General features: G+C 32.9%; 1 protein-coding gene and 1 pseudogene across 2 annotated transcripts; one reads left to right on the top strand and one right to left on the bottom strand.

Annotated features, from left to right (window-relative positions):
* Window positions 1–667: 667 nt before the first annotated feature.
* LOC143541203 (blue-light photoreceptor PHR2-like) lies at window positions 668–3,986 on the top strand (annotated as a pseudogene). Its single transcript, XR_013136720.1, has 4 exons — window positions 668–1,539; window positions 2,845–3,071; window positions 3,370–3,456; window positions 3,920–3,986. The product of XR_013136720.1 is annotated as a blue-light photoreceptor PHR2-like (transcript).
* Window positions 3,987–5,343: 1,357 nt separating this feature from the next.
* Window positions 5,344–11,010, bottom strand: LOC143541214 (beta-glucosidase 11-like). Its single transcript, XM_077034095.1, has 13 exons — window positions 10,861–11,010; window positions 10,720–10,783; window positions 10,136–10,191; window positions 9,980–10,055; window positions 9,815–9,886; window positions 8,918–9,005; window positions 8,559–8,844; window positions 7,866–7,981; window positions 7,141–7,361; window positions 7,038–7,066; window positions 6,317–6,404; window positions 6,125–6,215; window positions 5,344–5,726 (listed from the first exon to the last, which is right to left on the bottom strand). Exons 1-13 carry the CDS (start codon window positions 11,008–11,010, stop codon window positions 5,495–5,497), a joined length of 1,569 nt encoding a protein of 522 aa, XP_076890210.1. The 3' UTR covers window positions 5,344–5,494.
* Window positions 11,011–15,621: the final 4,611 nt, after the last annotated feature.

Here is a 15,621-nt window from a genome sequence, read left to right as displayed (position 1 = left end):
AAAACACTATGAAAAACACAATGATAAAAACACAATAAAAAATGCAATTGTATGATACAATGTAAAAAACACAATGGAAAAAAACACAATGATAGATATAATTGTATAACACAATTTTGGTAAAACATAATACGTAAAAAACCCACTAATTTTTTTTTAATTTTTATATAACAATATGGTACTCATATAAAAGATAAAAAAACAATTGTTATTATGATGAATTTGTTTTTCAATAAAAACATCGTAAAAAAAGTTATGGGCATTTTAAAATGATTGAGAAATTTGACATGTGCCTTGCATGTGGAAAGAAAAAGCCAACAAATGTGTTATTCCTTTTATGCCCCTCTCCTTATTTTCACACATTATTTTCACTTAAACTAATCTCAACCCTTAATGTTTAAAATCAATAGACAAGATTACTTCTTATCCATCCTACAAAAACGATACTTCCTGTTATAACCTAACCTTATAAAATAAATATAATAATAATAATAATAATAATAATAATAATTTGTTAAAGTTGAAACTTCCAAGTTTTTTAAATTATTATATTTCCCACCTACCTCCTCTTACCAACCACACCAACAAAAACAAAAACAAAAAAAAAAAATAAACCATCAAACCTTCAAATTCATTTATCTTCAACCTCCACCTTCATCAACCAAAAATGGATCCGAAATCTCAAGATTCAGAGCACCCAGATCCCAAAACACCTTCAAACCTCCAATCCATTCACCTCTATCACACTCTCTTTCCCCAAATTCACACCCACCACCAACCATCCTACCCACAACCTTCAAAATCCCATCTCAAATCCAATCAATTCTCAACCTTTCAATCTCCTCCTCAACACCCATTACCATCCCCAAATCAACCATCTCAATCACCCCTCTTCATTACCCACATTCTCCAAACCCTCGCCGCCCCTCCGACCCATCCAACGCCGCCGCCCTCCGCCGTGTCTCCGTCGTCTGGTTCCGCTCCGACCTCCGTCTCCACGACAACGAGTCTTTAACCTCCGCCAATAACCAATCCATCTCGGTCTTACCCGTTTACTGCTTCGACCCCAACAATTTGAATAAAATTGGTGCCAATTCGGCGTCGTTCTTGATCGAATCGGTTTCGGATTTGAGAAAGAGCCTTCGGGCAAAAGGGTCGGATCTTGTGGTCCGGGTCGGAAAACCCGAGACAGTTTTACCGGAGTTGGCGAAGGAAGTTGGGACGGAAGCGGTGTATATGCATAGGGAGGTGTCGAATGATGAGATCAAAAGTGAGGCCAAGATTGAAACTTTGTTGAAAGACGAAGGGGTGGAGGTGAAGGGTTATTGGGGGAGTACATTGTATAATTCGGAGGATTTGCCCTTTAAATTGGAGGAAATGCCGACGAATTATGCGGGGTTTAAGGAGAAAGTGAAGGGGGTTAAGGTTAGGAATGTTATTAATGCTGTTGATCAGATGAAGGGGTTGCCATCTTGTGGGAATGTGGATGTTGGTGAGGTTCCATCTTTGGCTGATTTGGGGATTAATCATATGACTCAGGTATGAATTTGAGGTTTTGTGTTTGGTTAAGAATAGGGTTAGTAGAGTAATTCATGTTTGGATATATATTATGAGGTTTATGCATATCTAGGTCATTGGTTAATGAGTTAGTATTAGTGGATAGTAAAAGGATCATGTTACTAAAGAGAGTCAGGTAAATGAACAACAAGCTGCGCTGTCACTCCCTTTTAGTGATTCTCTAGTTCAACTAAGTAAAAAGATTCACTATTTATTTCCTATATATATTCCTCAGTTTTTTGGCGAGTGGGTAATAATCCATCGCTACCTAATAAATAAGTAACTAGTTGTGTCACGTGTCACTGTTACTACAAGATTCTTTTTTCCTGTTTTTTTTTTGTCACCATTTTCATATTTATAGTAATAAAGCTAGTAACTTATGTGAGATATTTGACTTCTAGTATATTAAAGTATTAGTTAGTAAGTTATACGTGCTTTCAATCATTTATTTTCTCAAAATATCGTTCTGTAATTCTTAAATCTTCATTACTAACTATTTTTTTTTCCTTTACTCAATGTGTGCAATACTCGAGGTTCTAACTAGCTAAAGATTAAATAAGTCAAGTTTAATAAAATATGAAAAACCTAAGGTGAATGCTCTAACAGTCTAACTAGTTGTGTTGACTTTGAATATAACAAAAAATTGGGCAAATTGCACGAAACTAAAATGGGTTTACTTAATTTTCTAATTTCTTGATTGAATCCCTTACCAGAAAACTCGCGGACCCACCAGTATCCTGCCACAACCAACTTTAATTATAACTAGATACGGGCTTTAAGCATATAACTGAGTTGTGTTGACTTTGAAGTAACTATAGTATACCGTGCTTGTGAATCAAGATTCAATCTTTGTTAGGCCGAACTCTGCCCTAGATCAAGTGCTCAACTTGTTTGCATCCGGGTTAAAACCAAGATTAATCGTTTTTTTAGGTTTTGATTAGTTGTTTGTTATGATGATATCATTGGCTTTTATGTAGGTCAAACCGGTTTCTAGTGCTCCTCTTTAATTAACTAATTATCTGATTCTGATTCTTCAACTCACAATAATTACTTCAAAAAGAACAATCCAAATAGCCCCAAGACTTCATTTGGACACCAAAGTTTGTGACTTTTAGTTAAAAATATCATTGACTATTCTGCAGATCAACCCTTAATTACTTCAATAACATCCATATAGCCTCAAGACTTTATATATGTAAGGAACATAATGGATCTTACATCTTAGTAAAAATGACAAGGGACCCACCAAAATTCTGCATATTGATAATATCATTGACTTTTGTGTAGGTCAAACAGGTCAATAATGGTTCCCTTGTAGGCGGTGAAACCGAAGCGCTAAACAGGCTTAAAAGATTTGCAACCGAATGCCGAGCCAATCCTCCAAAAGAAACTAAAGATGGAAATAGTGATAGTGTTTACGGTGCTAGTTTTTCTTGCAAAATCTCTCCATGGCTTGCATTAGGATGTGTTTCTCCTCGCGCGGTGTTGGATGAGTTTAAGAAATCTGCTTCTAGGTATGCCCGCGTTTTTTACTTTATGCTTTTATCGGGATAATGTATGTGAAGGTCACCCCACGCATTCAACTTTAAGGACATTTTCGTCATTAGACATGTTTTTTTGCTAGAATTGATGTAAATGAAACTAGATTCATACTTTGGTGGTCTATAAATTAGTAAAAGTTTTAAATACATGGTTCACTACCGACTTTAACGATGAAAGTTGAATACTTGCATGACCCATCTATTTACCATAAATAATGGGGGCATTTTCTTCAAATCTGTCTATTGTATTAACAAAAATAATGATGTTTAGAACGATTTCGGCTGGCTCGAGTGGAAAAGATGGTGATTCGGGGATGAACTGGTTGATGCATGAGCTCGTATGGAGGGATTTCTTCAGGCAAGTGAATGAATTGATATACGTTTTGTTAATTCTGGTTGAAACGGGTTGGGGTCGGGTTGGAATCAGGGTTGATTCCCAATACTGTTTATCCTTTTTTTCTTGAAGTTTATAAATACTCATTTATAAAGTATAGTTAAGCAATAATCTGATTAGTTGAGTAAAATGATTTAGAGAGTTGTAAACATTTGAACACATCTTTGACAATTTGAAATTTGAATCGGGTCGGGTTGGGTAATCCCGTATGATGTTTCTCATCTTTTATCTTGTATAGTTATAGTAAGTTGTAACATTTGAATACACATAAGATTTTATTTTGACCCGTTTCGTTTTTAGCTAAGCCTTTTGGTTTGAACATTAACTCTTTTGAGATATTATCATATAATAATAAATCGATTGAGCAACTTTTAGTGTCTAATTTTCCACAGTTCTGATTTATTTTTATATTTTGTTGGAAATGCAGATTCATCACCCGGAAATGCAGTTCGTCGAAACAACGTAGTAACACACCAGTAACTGTAAATGTATGAAAGTTTGAGTGTCTTATAAGTGATTGTTATTAGTATTATATTCTTCATTGGTCATTAATCTCCACAAACCTTGGGTTCGATTTGATTGAAATAATAAAGGATGTATGTTTTTGCAATTGGCTGCAATGAGAGTTATCAAGTGTGAAGTTCTAAATTAATCAAGAAAATTAATTGCATACCTGTCTTCGAGATTTCGAATGCTCAAAACAGTATAAAAAGTTAAAAACTGGGGCCAAGTTATCACCGATCTATTAAAATTTGGAAGGCCCAAATTCATTATTTTGTTTATATTTGAACTTTTGGATAATTTTTAGGCCATTTACATAAACCCACGCCATTATATAAATATAAAAAGAATATTTATATAATTTTTATAAGACAAAAAAAAAATCAGGCTCACGTTGGAAATAGGCTAGAAATGGCGGTCGGGCCTTGTATGAGGCCTATGGGGTGAGAGCTAGGCCTGATATATTGACGTGGTGAAGGAGGAAGAAAACACCACGCCGGTGGCTTGTGGTAGAACAGGGTACGCAACATTAATAACGCGTGACCTTATTCATGTTTAATTGACGGAAAACCAGGTTAATCACTAGGTCAGTTTTGATTTTCATTTCACAAATTACTTTTAACGAGTCTATATACAGAAAAAAAAAATCCAAGTCCAATCAAGTTGTGGTAGTACATGTAAACTACAAATTTCAAACAAACTATAGGTCACTTGACCCGCTTCATTCTTAGCGGGTCTGCCTCAAGATGTCGTATAATAAGCGGTAAGATACCATCGACTTGCCAACCTTTTTATGATATAGTATATCAAAAACAAGGTTATACCTAGAGATGCAAACAAGCCAAGCTAAGCTCAAGCTCATTTAAGCTTTAACTTGGCTCGTTTAATTTACGAGAGCTCAAACTCAACTTGTATTACTTACTAATAATTATGTCAATTAATTTTGTACATTTATATTATTTTATATATATTTATAGTTAAAAATTTTATATATAACAAAAAAATAAAGTTAGTTATTTCTATCGTAACTTTATATATAACTATTGTTAGTAATGATATATTTAATGCATTAAATAAAAACTATATTTACAATGAGCACATTTAAGCTCGTTATCATACTCAAGCTGAAGCTCATACTTGTCTATTAAATAAACTTATTTTAGGCACAAGCTAATTTAAACTTGAATCAATTAGGGCTTTTATCAAACCAATCCGTAGTAGCTCACAACCAGCTCGTCTCGTTTACACCCTAATTACCCCCACCATTTTACCAATTCTGGTGCAATAAATCCTAACCCAACATATAATTAACCATTTACCAAAAAGAGAGAGTTAATTAGTTAGTAAAAGAGAGTGCAAATTCCTTGTACGAACAAACAATAAAGCCTATGCGATTTAAAAGGTAAAACAAAACTATATATGCATTTTGAAGGGACAACACAACCATATTAGTAGGTGGTAATAAATATTAAAAATGAGCATACAACAAGGAAGGCATAAACTAATATGCAGAAGAGAGAGTCTCTTTTGCATCCGTATTATCAACAATGCCACTCATGTTCTTTCCTTTCAGAAAACCGGCATACCAGTGTGCTGAAAGCTTAGGATATCGAGTCAACTCCTTGTCATCCAAGTCAACACAGTACAAACCGTAACCGATTTCATAGCCACCCAACAGCTCAAAGAGATCAAAAAAAGACCAAGCAAAATACCCGAGCGTGTTTGATCCATTCCTATTGCCATGTTATAGAGAAAAGAAAATTTGTATAAACCGACCTAAAAAACAATTTTAACCCGTTTACTAATCAATAATTCGATTTGGACTATGGATTATTCCTAGCGACCAAATGGGAGAGATACTTTTTTTAGCTAAACAACAAACATGCCAAAGTGTATTATTAAGGTGTAAAGCCTCCTAGTTCTTTTTATTTTTGTAATAAAACAGTTTTTGCCTTTTTTTTTCAGTGCAAGGATAATATCGTCAAATGACTAGCGTATGCTGTGTACAAATCACCTCTTTTTATCTATTGATATATGATTTTTCACACCAACATATAGTACAGATACGCTATCGCATGTTTGTTGGTGTACAAATCACATAACTTATTTAATAAAAAAATTTGAGGCGTACCTTAGCGCGTCCAACAAAGCACCGATATAGGCATGCAAGTACTCAACCCTTGGGTTGTCGATCAACGTCCCGTTACGTGGTTGTATTTGTCCTATCAAAAAGAATCTAAATCTTTAATTTTGTTTTACCTTTAGACACATGTTTTTCACTCATGTGGTCCTAACTATTAAGTAATTTGTTTGATGTATACACCATTTTCATGGATGTAAATAGGAGGATTTCCATATTTTTCCTTTAGATAGTTTAGGAGCTTTTGCAGACCCCATGGAACCACCTCAAACTGAGATTCAAATTTAGAGAAAATTGCACAAAGGCTCTTATGGTTTAACCATAATGCATGTTTAGTTCCCGGATTTTAAAATTTGCAAACTTAGTCCAAAAATTTGTGGGGGAGTTGAACATTTAGTCCCCGCCTTTAATCTCAATTAGTTAATTTTTAAAAGAAAAAGCGATGTCATGTCATTTGAGGATAATCGTGTCTTTTCAAATTTGGAACCGGCGCATTTTGCCTTCCTTGTGCTCGAAGGTGATGATGTTTCCTCAAAGTCGGTGCGAAATCAAAGATTCAACGCATAATCAAAGGTTCCACATAGGAGTTTTCGAGTTCAAACTTTAAAAGAGTATTTTGAGAGTTCCAAACTTGAAAAGACATAATTACCCTCACATGAATAGCACATGACATCACTTTTCCATTAAAAACTAACTAGGATTAACATTGAGAACTAACCGTGCAGCCCACTCACATATTTTTGGACTAAGTTTGCAATTTTTAATATCTAGGGACTAAACTCGCAATATGGTCAAAACGCATGGACCATTTGTGCAATTTTCTCTCACATTTATATATTAAGTTAGTAATACAAGTGGAAGTAATGATAAGAAGAGAATACCAACAGATGATAAACTTTCAAACCTCACTTGGAGTGAATGGATTTCCATCAACTGCATTGCAGAAAAAAAAACACATTATGTCGGTATTTAAATGAGCATAGTTGTATCATATAACCAATACACACATATAAGTGTTGTTGCCATGTCACCATAATAGTCCCTGGTCTTCATTTCTAGACTACTGGGGTTGTCTTTGACAACAAATGTGTTATAGTGGTTTATGCCAAAAAAGTCAAATGAACCCTTGACTCTCTCTGATTCAAGTTTAGTAAAATTTGGAATTCGATTGCCTGCATTTTTCTTCATTATTTCTGGGTAATCCCCGTTCACCAATGGATTCAAAAACCTGACAAAAGGAACCGTATAATGAAATGCGCAACTTATTATGCTGTTAGTTCTTATGAACTTGACCAAAATACCCCTGTTATCAATTTCTTTTGGACTGAACTAGTTATTACCAAAATACACCTGTTAGATTATTTTGGATATAATCCTAATATATGACAAACAGAGATATTTGATCATTTCTTTTGACCATAGGCTCCTTTTTTGTCCATGTTGTTTGGTCATTTTAACTTTTTTAAGTATTATAATATAAAAACAGAAGAAATCAGAAAAGAATTTAATATTATAAATAAAAAATAAACAGAAAATACAAATCGACTAAAATAAAATTTTTATTTAACTTTAACTTGACAATTAGGATTATACGCATAGCCATTCAAGTAATCATGTGAGATGGGTTAACAGGTTGATGTGACACGCTTAAGATCGGTATATAAAAACGTCATAGTTTTACAACTTTATAAATAATTAAATTATTTTGGTTATATCACATTTGATGACTCACCAGCCCACATAGAAATCTTGTGCTCTTTCAGTAGCTTTCAAGTCTTCAACTGTATTTGTATAAGGTTCAAACCAATAGGCAAACACATTTATTCCAACAAAACCATGTTGCACAGCCTGCATCGTCACCGATATCCATTATCAAATAGTTCAAATAGGTCAAACAGGTCAAAAGCTCTAAGTAGGTTTAATGCATAAAACCTCCTAGATCATCTTATTAAAAAATAATTAGACTGTTAATGAATACAAATTTTGTAGTCATACTCCATACATGTATAGATCATTAAAAAAGATTTTACCTTGTATTTTTTTTGGTACAATTAAAGTTAAGGATTTTTAGAGAGAATTGAATACCTTAAGGCTTAGACTTAACTTATTTAGGCCACATACCATAATGGTATTTCCCTTACATATATTATTATTATTATTATAATTATTATTAGCTTTTATATAGCTGTTAAACTGTGATCTTATTATTAATATTATTATAATTAGTAGTAGTTTTTATATAACTGTTAAACTTTGATTTCCTTTATTTTGCTTTATTTTCCTTTATTTTGCTTCATACACATGTACTTAGAGCCGAGGGTCTCTCTGGAAGCCACCTCTTTATTCCTTTGGATAGAGGTACGGTGTGCCTACATCCCACCCTCCCCAGACCCTACTTATAGCTTTGCTGTCGGTGGGATTTTACTGGGCATGATTGATTGATTGATTGATATTTTTTTTGGTACAACCTTACAGTTGATGCAAGTGCCAACAGCAAATGGTGAGCTACAATGTACGGTTCAGATGTGGAGTCACCTTTAGTACAATTAATTGCCCCTAATCCAAATGGGTAAGAACATTGTCCAGGTGGTGCGATGCCGAGATCATAACCACCAAAGGCAAATACATTAGCTTCATTAAAAGTGGTCCAATGCAAAACCCTATCACCAAATTCTCTGAAGCAAACATCAGCATATGCAACAAAGTCTTTCCTGCATTTGGAAATATAGTATCCGATAAATAATTTTAACTTAAAAGATTATGAAGTTTAAGTTTGAAATGTACACGGCGTTTCTACTGAGCCATCCTCCATATTCGTCTTCAAGAAGTTGTGGTAGGTCATCATGATGTAATGTAACATGTGGTTGTATTCCTAAACAATTAGCACTGAAAAATTAGAAGATGAATCTCGTTGAGTGGAGAATAGGCATGTAAATTGAACCAAACGCTCAATGAATAGTTCGTGAACTGTTAGGCTGAAAGTTCGTTTATTTATTGAGTTAAATGAACGAACATGAATGCATGTTTCGTTATTCATTTATGTTTGTGAATGTTCGTTCTTTAAATTCGTTTATGTTCATTCATGTATGCTTGTTAGTTTACTTTTGTTAAGTTTGTTCGTTAATATATTCATTTAAAATTTTGGTCCATTACAACTTAGTATAGTTTTAATGACTTTTTACGCCCAATACATTATTCCTCATATTACTTTTAACTGGTTATAGCTCAGTTATGTTCATTCATATATGTTCAGTTATGTTCGCATCGTTTACATTTGTGAACCGTTTGTTTATATTGTTAATGAACAAACACAAACGAACATATTCACTTTCTTAACAGATGAACACGAACAAAAAATCGTTAAATTGTTCGGGTTTGATCGTTTGTTCAGCTGAAGTTATCGAACGAACGAATGAACACGAACATGCTTCATTCGTGTTCGTTCGGTTCTTTACAAGCCTAGAGGAAAACGAGTTATCCAACCTTTTTTACACCTTTTTCTTTGTTCTAGTTACCATTTTGGATTAACCGCATATGAACCAACTTACACATCATCAAACAATTTGGCATGTGAAAAGAATTAGAATAAAAAATATTTACGACTTGGAAAAAGATGATCTTATTATATTTATTAAAAGTCGCATATGGTAAGCTTGACCATATAATTCAGTTATATTTAACCATGGCTGATAAGTCTGTCGATGAAATCATTGTAGTATTGCAGTCCCTTTATGTTCACGGGCCCTCTGCCATCTGTGAAAAAGAGATACTACACATAAGCAAGATAAGCAGAATTATTTAAGTTTTGTTATTTATAACTGATATTAGACGTTTATGTTAACATACTTGGGATGAGTCTGGACCAAGATATTGAAAACCTAAAAGCCTCCAAACCCGTGTCTGCCATAAGTTGAATGTCTTCCTGCACATCTAAACACAGTGAGACATTATGATATGTTGACCTAAGCTGGTGTTATAAATTGAGGTGTAAATGGTATGTACCTTGTATTTATGGTAGCCATCACATGCTACATCACCATTTGCTCCACTATAGTAGCCTGAGATTTAGCATCGAAAAAACTAACACTCAGAGCATAGAAAGGATAAACAGAATCATCTTATGAGCACATCATGCTATTGAATCAAATACTTTGACAACACATAACCAACCTCAAGAAAAAAATCATCTTGAAATTTAAGAGTTGCTGTATATATATAGCAGGCAGGTTCTTTCTCATATAAGAGAAACATACAAAGAGTCCTCGGATGGACTCAAAATGAAATGAAATGTCACATCTTTTTAATCATTGTATGTAACAACCTTACACGCCATAGACTGCTACAACAGGAAAGTGTGGCATGTCACTCGCGTTCCATGTTGTAGCAGGCTAATTGCACCAAACAACAAGATATAGACTTTGTAACATCACATTATCATTATTATTATCATATAATACTTGTTTAGCTACAATGAAACAATTAATAATTGAAAAGGCACATTCAATCAATTGACTCCAATGAAACAGCTAACCGAAAACGATAGAATCAGAAAATGAAGCTAGCTAATTGCATAATTAGGTAGCTACCTGCGTGAGCAAAAGTGTCCCAAATACTGTAACTCCGTCCATCTTCCAGCACTGCTCCTTCAACCTAATCAGTAATAGCACACAATTAATTACACTTTAAATAATAATAATAAAATTAACATCAATCAATCAATCAAATACCTGATAAGCAGAAGTACCGGAACCGAACACGAAATCAACCGGAAAGTCATCCCGTCTGTACTCATCAACAACAGTACTGGATCGTCCGTTGTTTCCGATCACCATAAGAAGTAGAAGAAGAAGAAGAAGAATGAAAACAGAATTCGACATGACCTGGACTTCATTTTCGTTGTATCTTCTGTTAGTGCACTGGTGACTGACTCTAACACCACGTGCTAACTGTGGTCCATGTATAGTCTTGTACCCAAACCACGATTAATGTCATAACAGACTTACGTGTCTAAAGTTTACTGGTAACCACTTACAACATCACTACATCAGAAAAATATTTAGGGGGTGTTTTGGGATTGCTTATTTTCAGAAATTCACGATGCTTTTTATACCTTTTATCATTATTTTTTCTCTTTTATTCACTCACAACTATTTTTAAAATATATTAAAAAATTATATGGGATGAACAGTAACTTTTCAAATATACAGAAAAATAACTATTTTTTCTAAAATATAAAAACTTTTCACTCTCAATACCCTGAATCACTCTCTAAATTATAAAAACACCCCTCACGTAATATAAGGGGTTGAATGAGAATGATCTTATGCCTTAATAACTTTTTGAAAAGTAATAAAGTGTTCGGGATTGCCTATATTATAAGAGGAAAAGTTTAATAAGTTATATTTTTATAACTTATTAACTTAATGTTAAGTTATAAGAAGGTAAAATAAGGAATCCCAAACACCCCCTTATTCTTTAAAATCTCCAAAACCTTCACGGCCATAAAACCCAAAAACACCCACATATTTCCACATCATCATCACCTTTTAGATTTATTTTAATTTTAATTTACAATTTATAGATTTTTAAAAGAGAGAATATGTTTTTTTTTAAAGTATAAAACCCAACCTATGGGCCAGTCTTTTCAACACAAATGAGTTATAACAAGATTCTAGAGAAAGAATTTAACCTACAAAAATTTCAAAAGAATTTGACACTCCAATGGCTATATGGATAAGAATCTTCACATAGAATGTAAAAACATTCAAAAATCTCTTATTGGAGATAGTTTTAAAAGTAACACTTTGACTTTGGACTTCATACGCCCACCTTATTATTCCTATGCTCACGGACCGTCCCGAAAGTTGTTAAAAATTTTTGGGTAAAAGATCGAGAAAAAAATTGGACCTTTAGTAAAAAAAGAAATTATAAGGCTTAAACAAATATATGTTTAAAGACATAATTACATAAATTGTTCTTTATGTTAGTATTCGATTTCACTGTTTGTCCTTTATCTTCAAAATTGGCATGATTTGTACTTTATGTTTCCAAACTTTTACATTGTTTGTCCTTTAACCCTAACCCAGTTAATTTTTCTTGTTAACTCTAGTCATGTGCATTACACATGAGGGCAAATCGGTCATTTTATCCAATCACAAAACAAATAATTAAAAGAGTAAAGTGCCAAAATCTTTCCTGAGGTTTGGTCACTTTTGCGATTTTCGTCCAAAAATTATTTTTTTATGCAATTGGACCATTAACGTTTCCCACATCTTGCCAATTGCGTCCAAATTGTTAACCCCATTATTTTGTAATTTGAGTCAGGGGTATTTTCATCTTTTTATTTGTATTATTATTTATTAATTATTATTTTTAATCGTTTTAATCCTAGATCCTTTCAAAATACTATTTGGGTGTACTTCTTCAAACCTCACACAACACCCAACCCTAAATCTTCTTACCATTGACTATAACTACAACCACCACCAACATGTTGATTAATTCTTCATGTTAGTAATGAAAAAACATGATAATATGATAAACCTATAATTATATGGGTATATGTTACAGTAGGGAGAGTAGAAACTGCATACGAGGTAAGTCGACATGATTTTCATCTTAATCGACTTCCCCTTTAGGATGTATAGTTAAGGATGGTGTTAGGGTTCTTAAAAGGGACCTGGTTTAGGTGAGAGGAGGCACATAAAATTGTATATGTGTGTGATTAGGTTATGATGTTAATTTATTCTCTTTATATATACACCTAAGAGGAAACCCTTTATTAGCTAGTAGAGTGAATCTGACCCGTCAACAATTACCAACCTAGTATATAATAAGGTATATTAATAATTTTGATCTACTATAATATGAATGATAACTATGGCCATATTAATAAATAAATATAAATATAAATATATTTGCATTCTCCCATTTGGTCGAGTAATAATTTATTATGAGTATTAGATAAGCCCGATCAAGAGTTAACACTCATTTTAGCTTTAAACTTAAGCTGGAGCAGAGATATACAGTCATTGAATTGAACATCAGCTCAGGACCCCCCATTAATCATGCTGTAGTGCTTATTTAAAACCTAAGTAGTTATGATAAACTTTTTAAAGTAAGCCCTTCAGAACATTTGATTTGTATAATAGTTGGCCGAGTAATCATTTATTATGAGTATTAGCTAAGCCTGATCAAGAGTTAACACTCATTTTAGCTTTAAACTTAAGCTAGAGCAGATAAATACAGTCATTGAATTGAACATCAGCTCAGGACCCCCCATTAATCATGCTGCAGTGCTTATTTAAAACCTAAGTAGTTATGATAAACTTTTTCAAGTAAGCCCTTTAAAACGTTTGATTTGTATAATAATTTGTCTATATGTCATCATGCATGCAAAACATATTAAGAGACATACAAAATCAAAACTAGTGAGGAAAATTTAATAGTTCATTATTCATGACACGATATGCAGTTGTACATGGTCATCAATAAACCTCTCATGATTATAAGTGCTTTCATAATGTTTATGGGCAATAGACCTTTATTCATAGAATCCTTAAGCATATCATGAATGTATTTGATACGAAAATTTAGTTTCCTCAATTCGTTAAAAAACGAATAATTATTTTTATGTCGAATTCTAATACATCTCTCGAACTGTTACTGTTTGAGAAAACATGATAGCTGACTTTATCACAGTAAGTCTTCAATATACAATTTATATGGAGCTAATAAACTTATGAGTCCACTGATAAATATTCAACAACATTTATTGATTAGGTTGTTATTAGTTCATTATGACTCCTCCATTAGATAGATATATTTGCTGACATCAGAATATATCCCAAAAATCATATTATGTTATATTTGAATATATCGATGCTTAGAGTAATCAACTGGTTTGAATTTTCACTTCTTTTAAATTATAGTATCTCGTTTCCTTTAAAGATATTTCAATATTCTTTTAAATACTTCGCATTAATCTAGACATATCTAGTGTGTTGCAATTTGAGTAATATCTGATCGAGTATAGACTTGAACCTACATAAGACTTACTTAATGAAGCATGAGGAAGTAATCTCAGTGATCCTATTATCCTCTAAAGGAGAGCAATACTATTTGTTGCATGCGTAATGACCCATTTAAGGTAAAACTTATGAAACAAAACTAGCTTCAGTTTGGGTCTATCTCAGAATGTTATGATATCTATCACCTAAGGGATATCTATGAGATGTAATTCACTATATAACTCATCACAAAGGTAATCATATTAGTTAATACACAGGTACCAAATAGCACACATGTATCACACACATCCGTTACTGTATCTATATACCAAAATAACATATAGACTTGGCCTGAATAAGACCAGTGCTTGCATATACGTATCAACATTTGCCACCAAGTGACGAGTAAATTTAACCCGGTATGGGTCAGTGTTTGTAATAGAAGATCCAAATCGCCCTCCATATCAGCATAGCATGCTACTAGATGCTTGCATGGAGTATCAAAAGTTTATATCCAATAGTACCATACTATTCCTACCTATCCATATACACATGATAACAACCACGTACAGATCACAACTAACATGACAATTACTCCGATACAACCCCAAAGTTGGGTGATTATTCCGTCCCGACTCCATTGTGAATAAGTATTATTGTTGTTGTTGTTGTTATTATTATTATTATTATTATTATTCAATTTGGGGGTGTGGTGGCCTAGACAGAAAAAAGCTATGGTTAAAAAAAATATTAATATTAATATAATAATTATTATTCTTATTATTAATACTATTATTTTTATTATTATTTATATTAACAGTAAATAAATTATGAGATTATAATAGTTAATTATTACTACAAATTAATGATCTCTGGCATAAGTGGTTGAGGTGAAAGATACCAACACTTTAGTTTTAAACATGGAGGAGATCCTGAATTCAAGTCTCAGAAGTGACTAAAAAATAGGGGATTTCAGATTACACCGTGAGGTTTTCTTACCTGTGGTGGGTTTGCTCTTGAGGGTGCTCCGCTACTCATGTGAGGAATGAAGATGAGAGGGCGGGCTCCAAACCCACAAACAAATAGGATTTAAATATCGATAATAAAAAGATTTTTCAAAAAATATATGTATATTTTAGTTAACTGGAATTATTACAAAAACAATAATAATTTAAAAATACTTTTATCATTTGAAATGCAAAGAGTAAATAGTGTATATTAAAAAAAGTGAAAGATGTGTCATTCAAATTAGTTACAAATTAGTTAGTCGTACTATTTAATCTCATCATTTCAAATAAGATATATCTAACACTATTACCCTTTGTCATTTCAAATGATAGATACCTATCAAAATTTGAAAAAAATTAAAAGATGATGTAGTCTGAAACTTTTTAGATTCATTCATTTGAAATGACAGACTGCATAAAAACCTAAAACTGTCTCTCTATCTCTATCTCTCTTAGAAAACAATTTGACTCC

This window comes from Bidens hawaiensis, unplaced genomic scaffold (genome assembly GCF_021521415.1).
Source record: "Bidens hawaiensis isolate Kalapana, Puna unplaced genomic scaffold, B.hawaiensis_p1.1 tig00012474_1, whole genome shotgun sequence".
NCBI classification, from domain to species: domain Eukaryota; kingdom Viridiplantae; phylum Streptophyta; class Magnoliopsida; order Asterales; family Asteraceae; genus Bidens; species Bidens hawaiensis.
The sequence above is the reverse complement of the archived record's forward strand: the minus strand, read 5'-3'. Positions and strand labels throughout refer to the sequence as shown.

Excerpts from the sequence above, each read along its gene's own strand:
- LOC143541214 (XM_077034095.1), bottom strand. The coding sequence starts at position 11,010 with ATGTCGAATTCTGTTTTCATTCTTCTTCTTCTTCTTCTACTTCTTATG. Across the intron at positions 10,784-10,860 it reads CCGGTACTTCTGCTTATCAG|GTTGAAGGAGCAGTGCTGGA; the intron begins GTATTTGATTGA and ends ATTACTGATTAG. Across the intron at positions 5,727-6,124 it reads GCTTTGTTGGACGCGCTAAG|GAATGGATCAAACACGCTCG; the intron begins GTACGCCTCAAA and ends ACATGGCAATAG.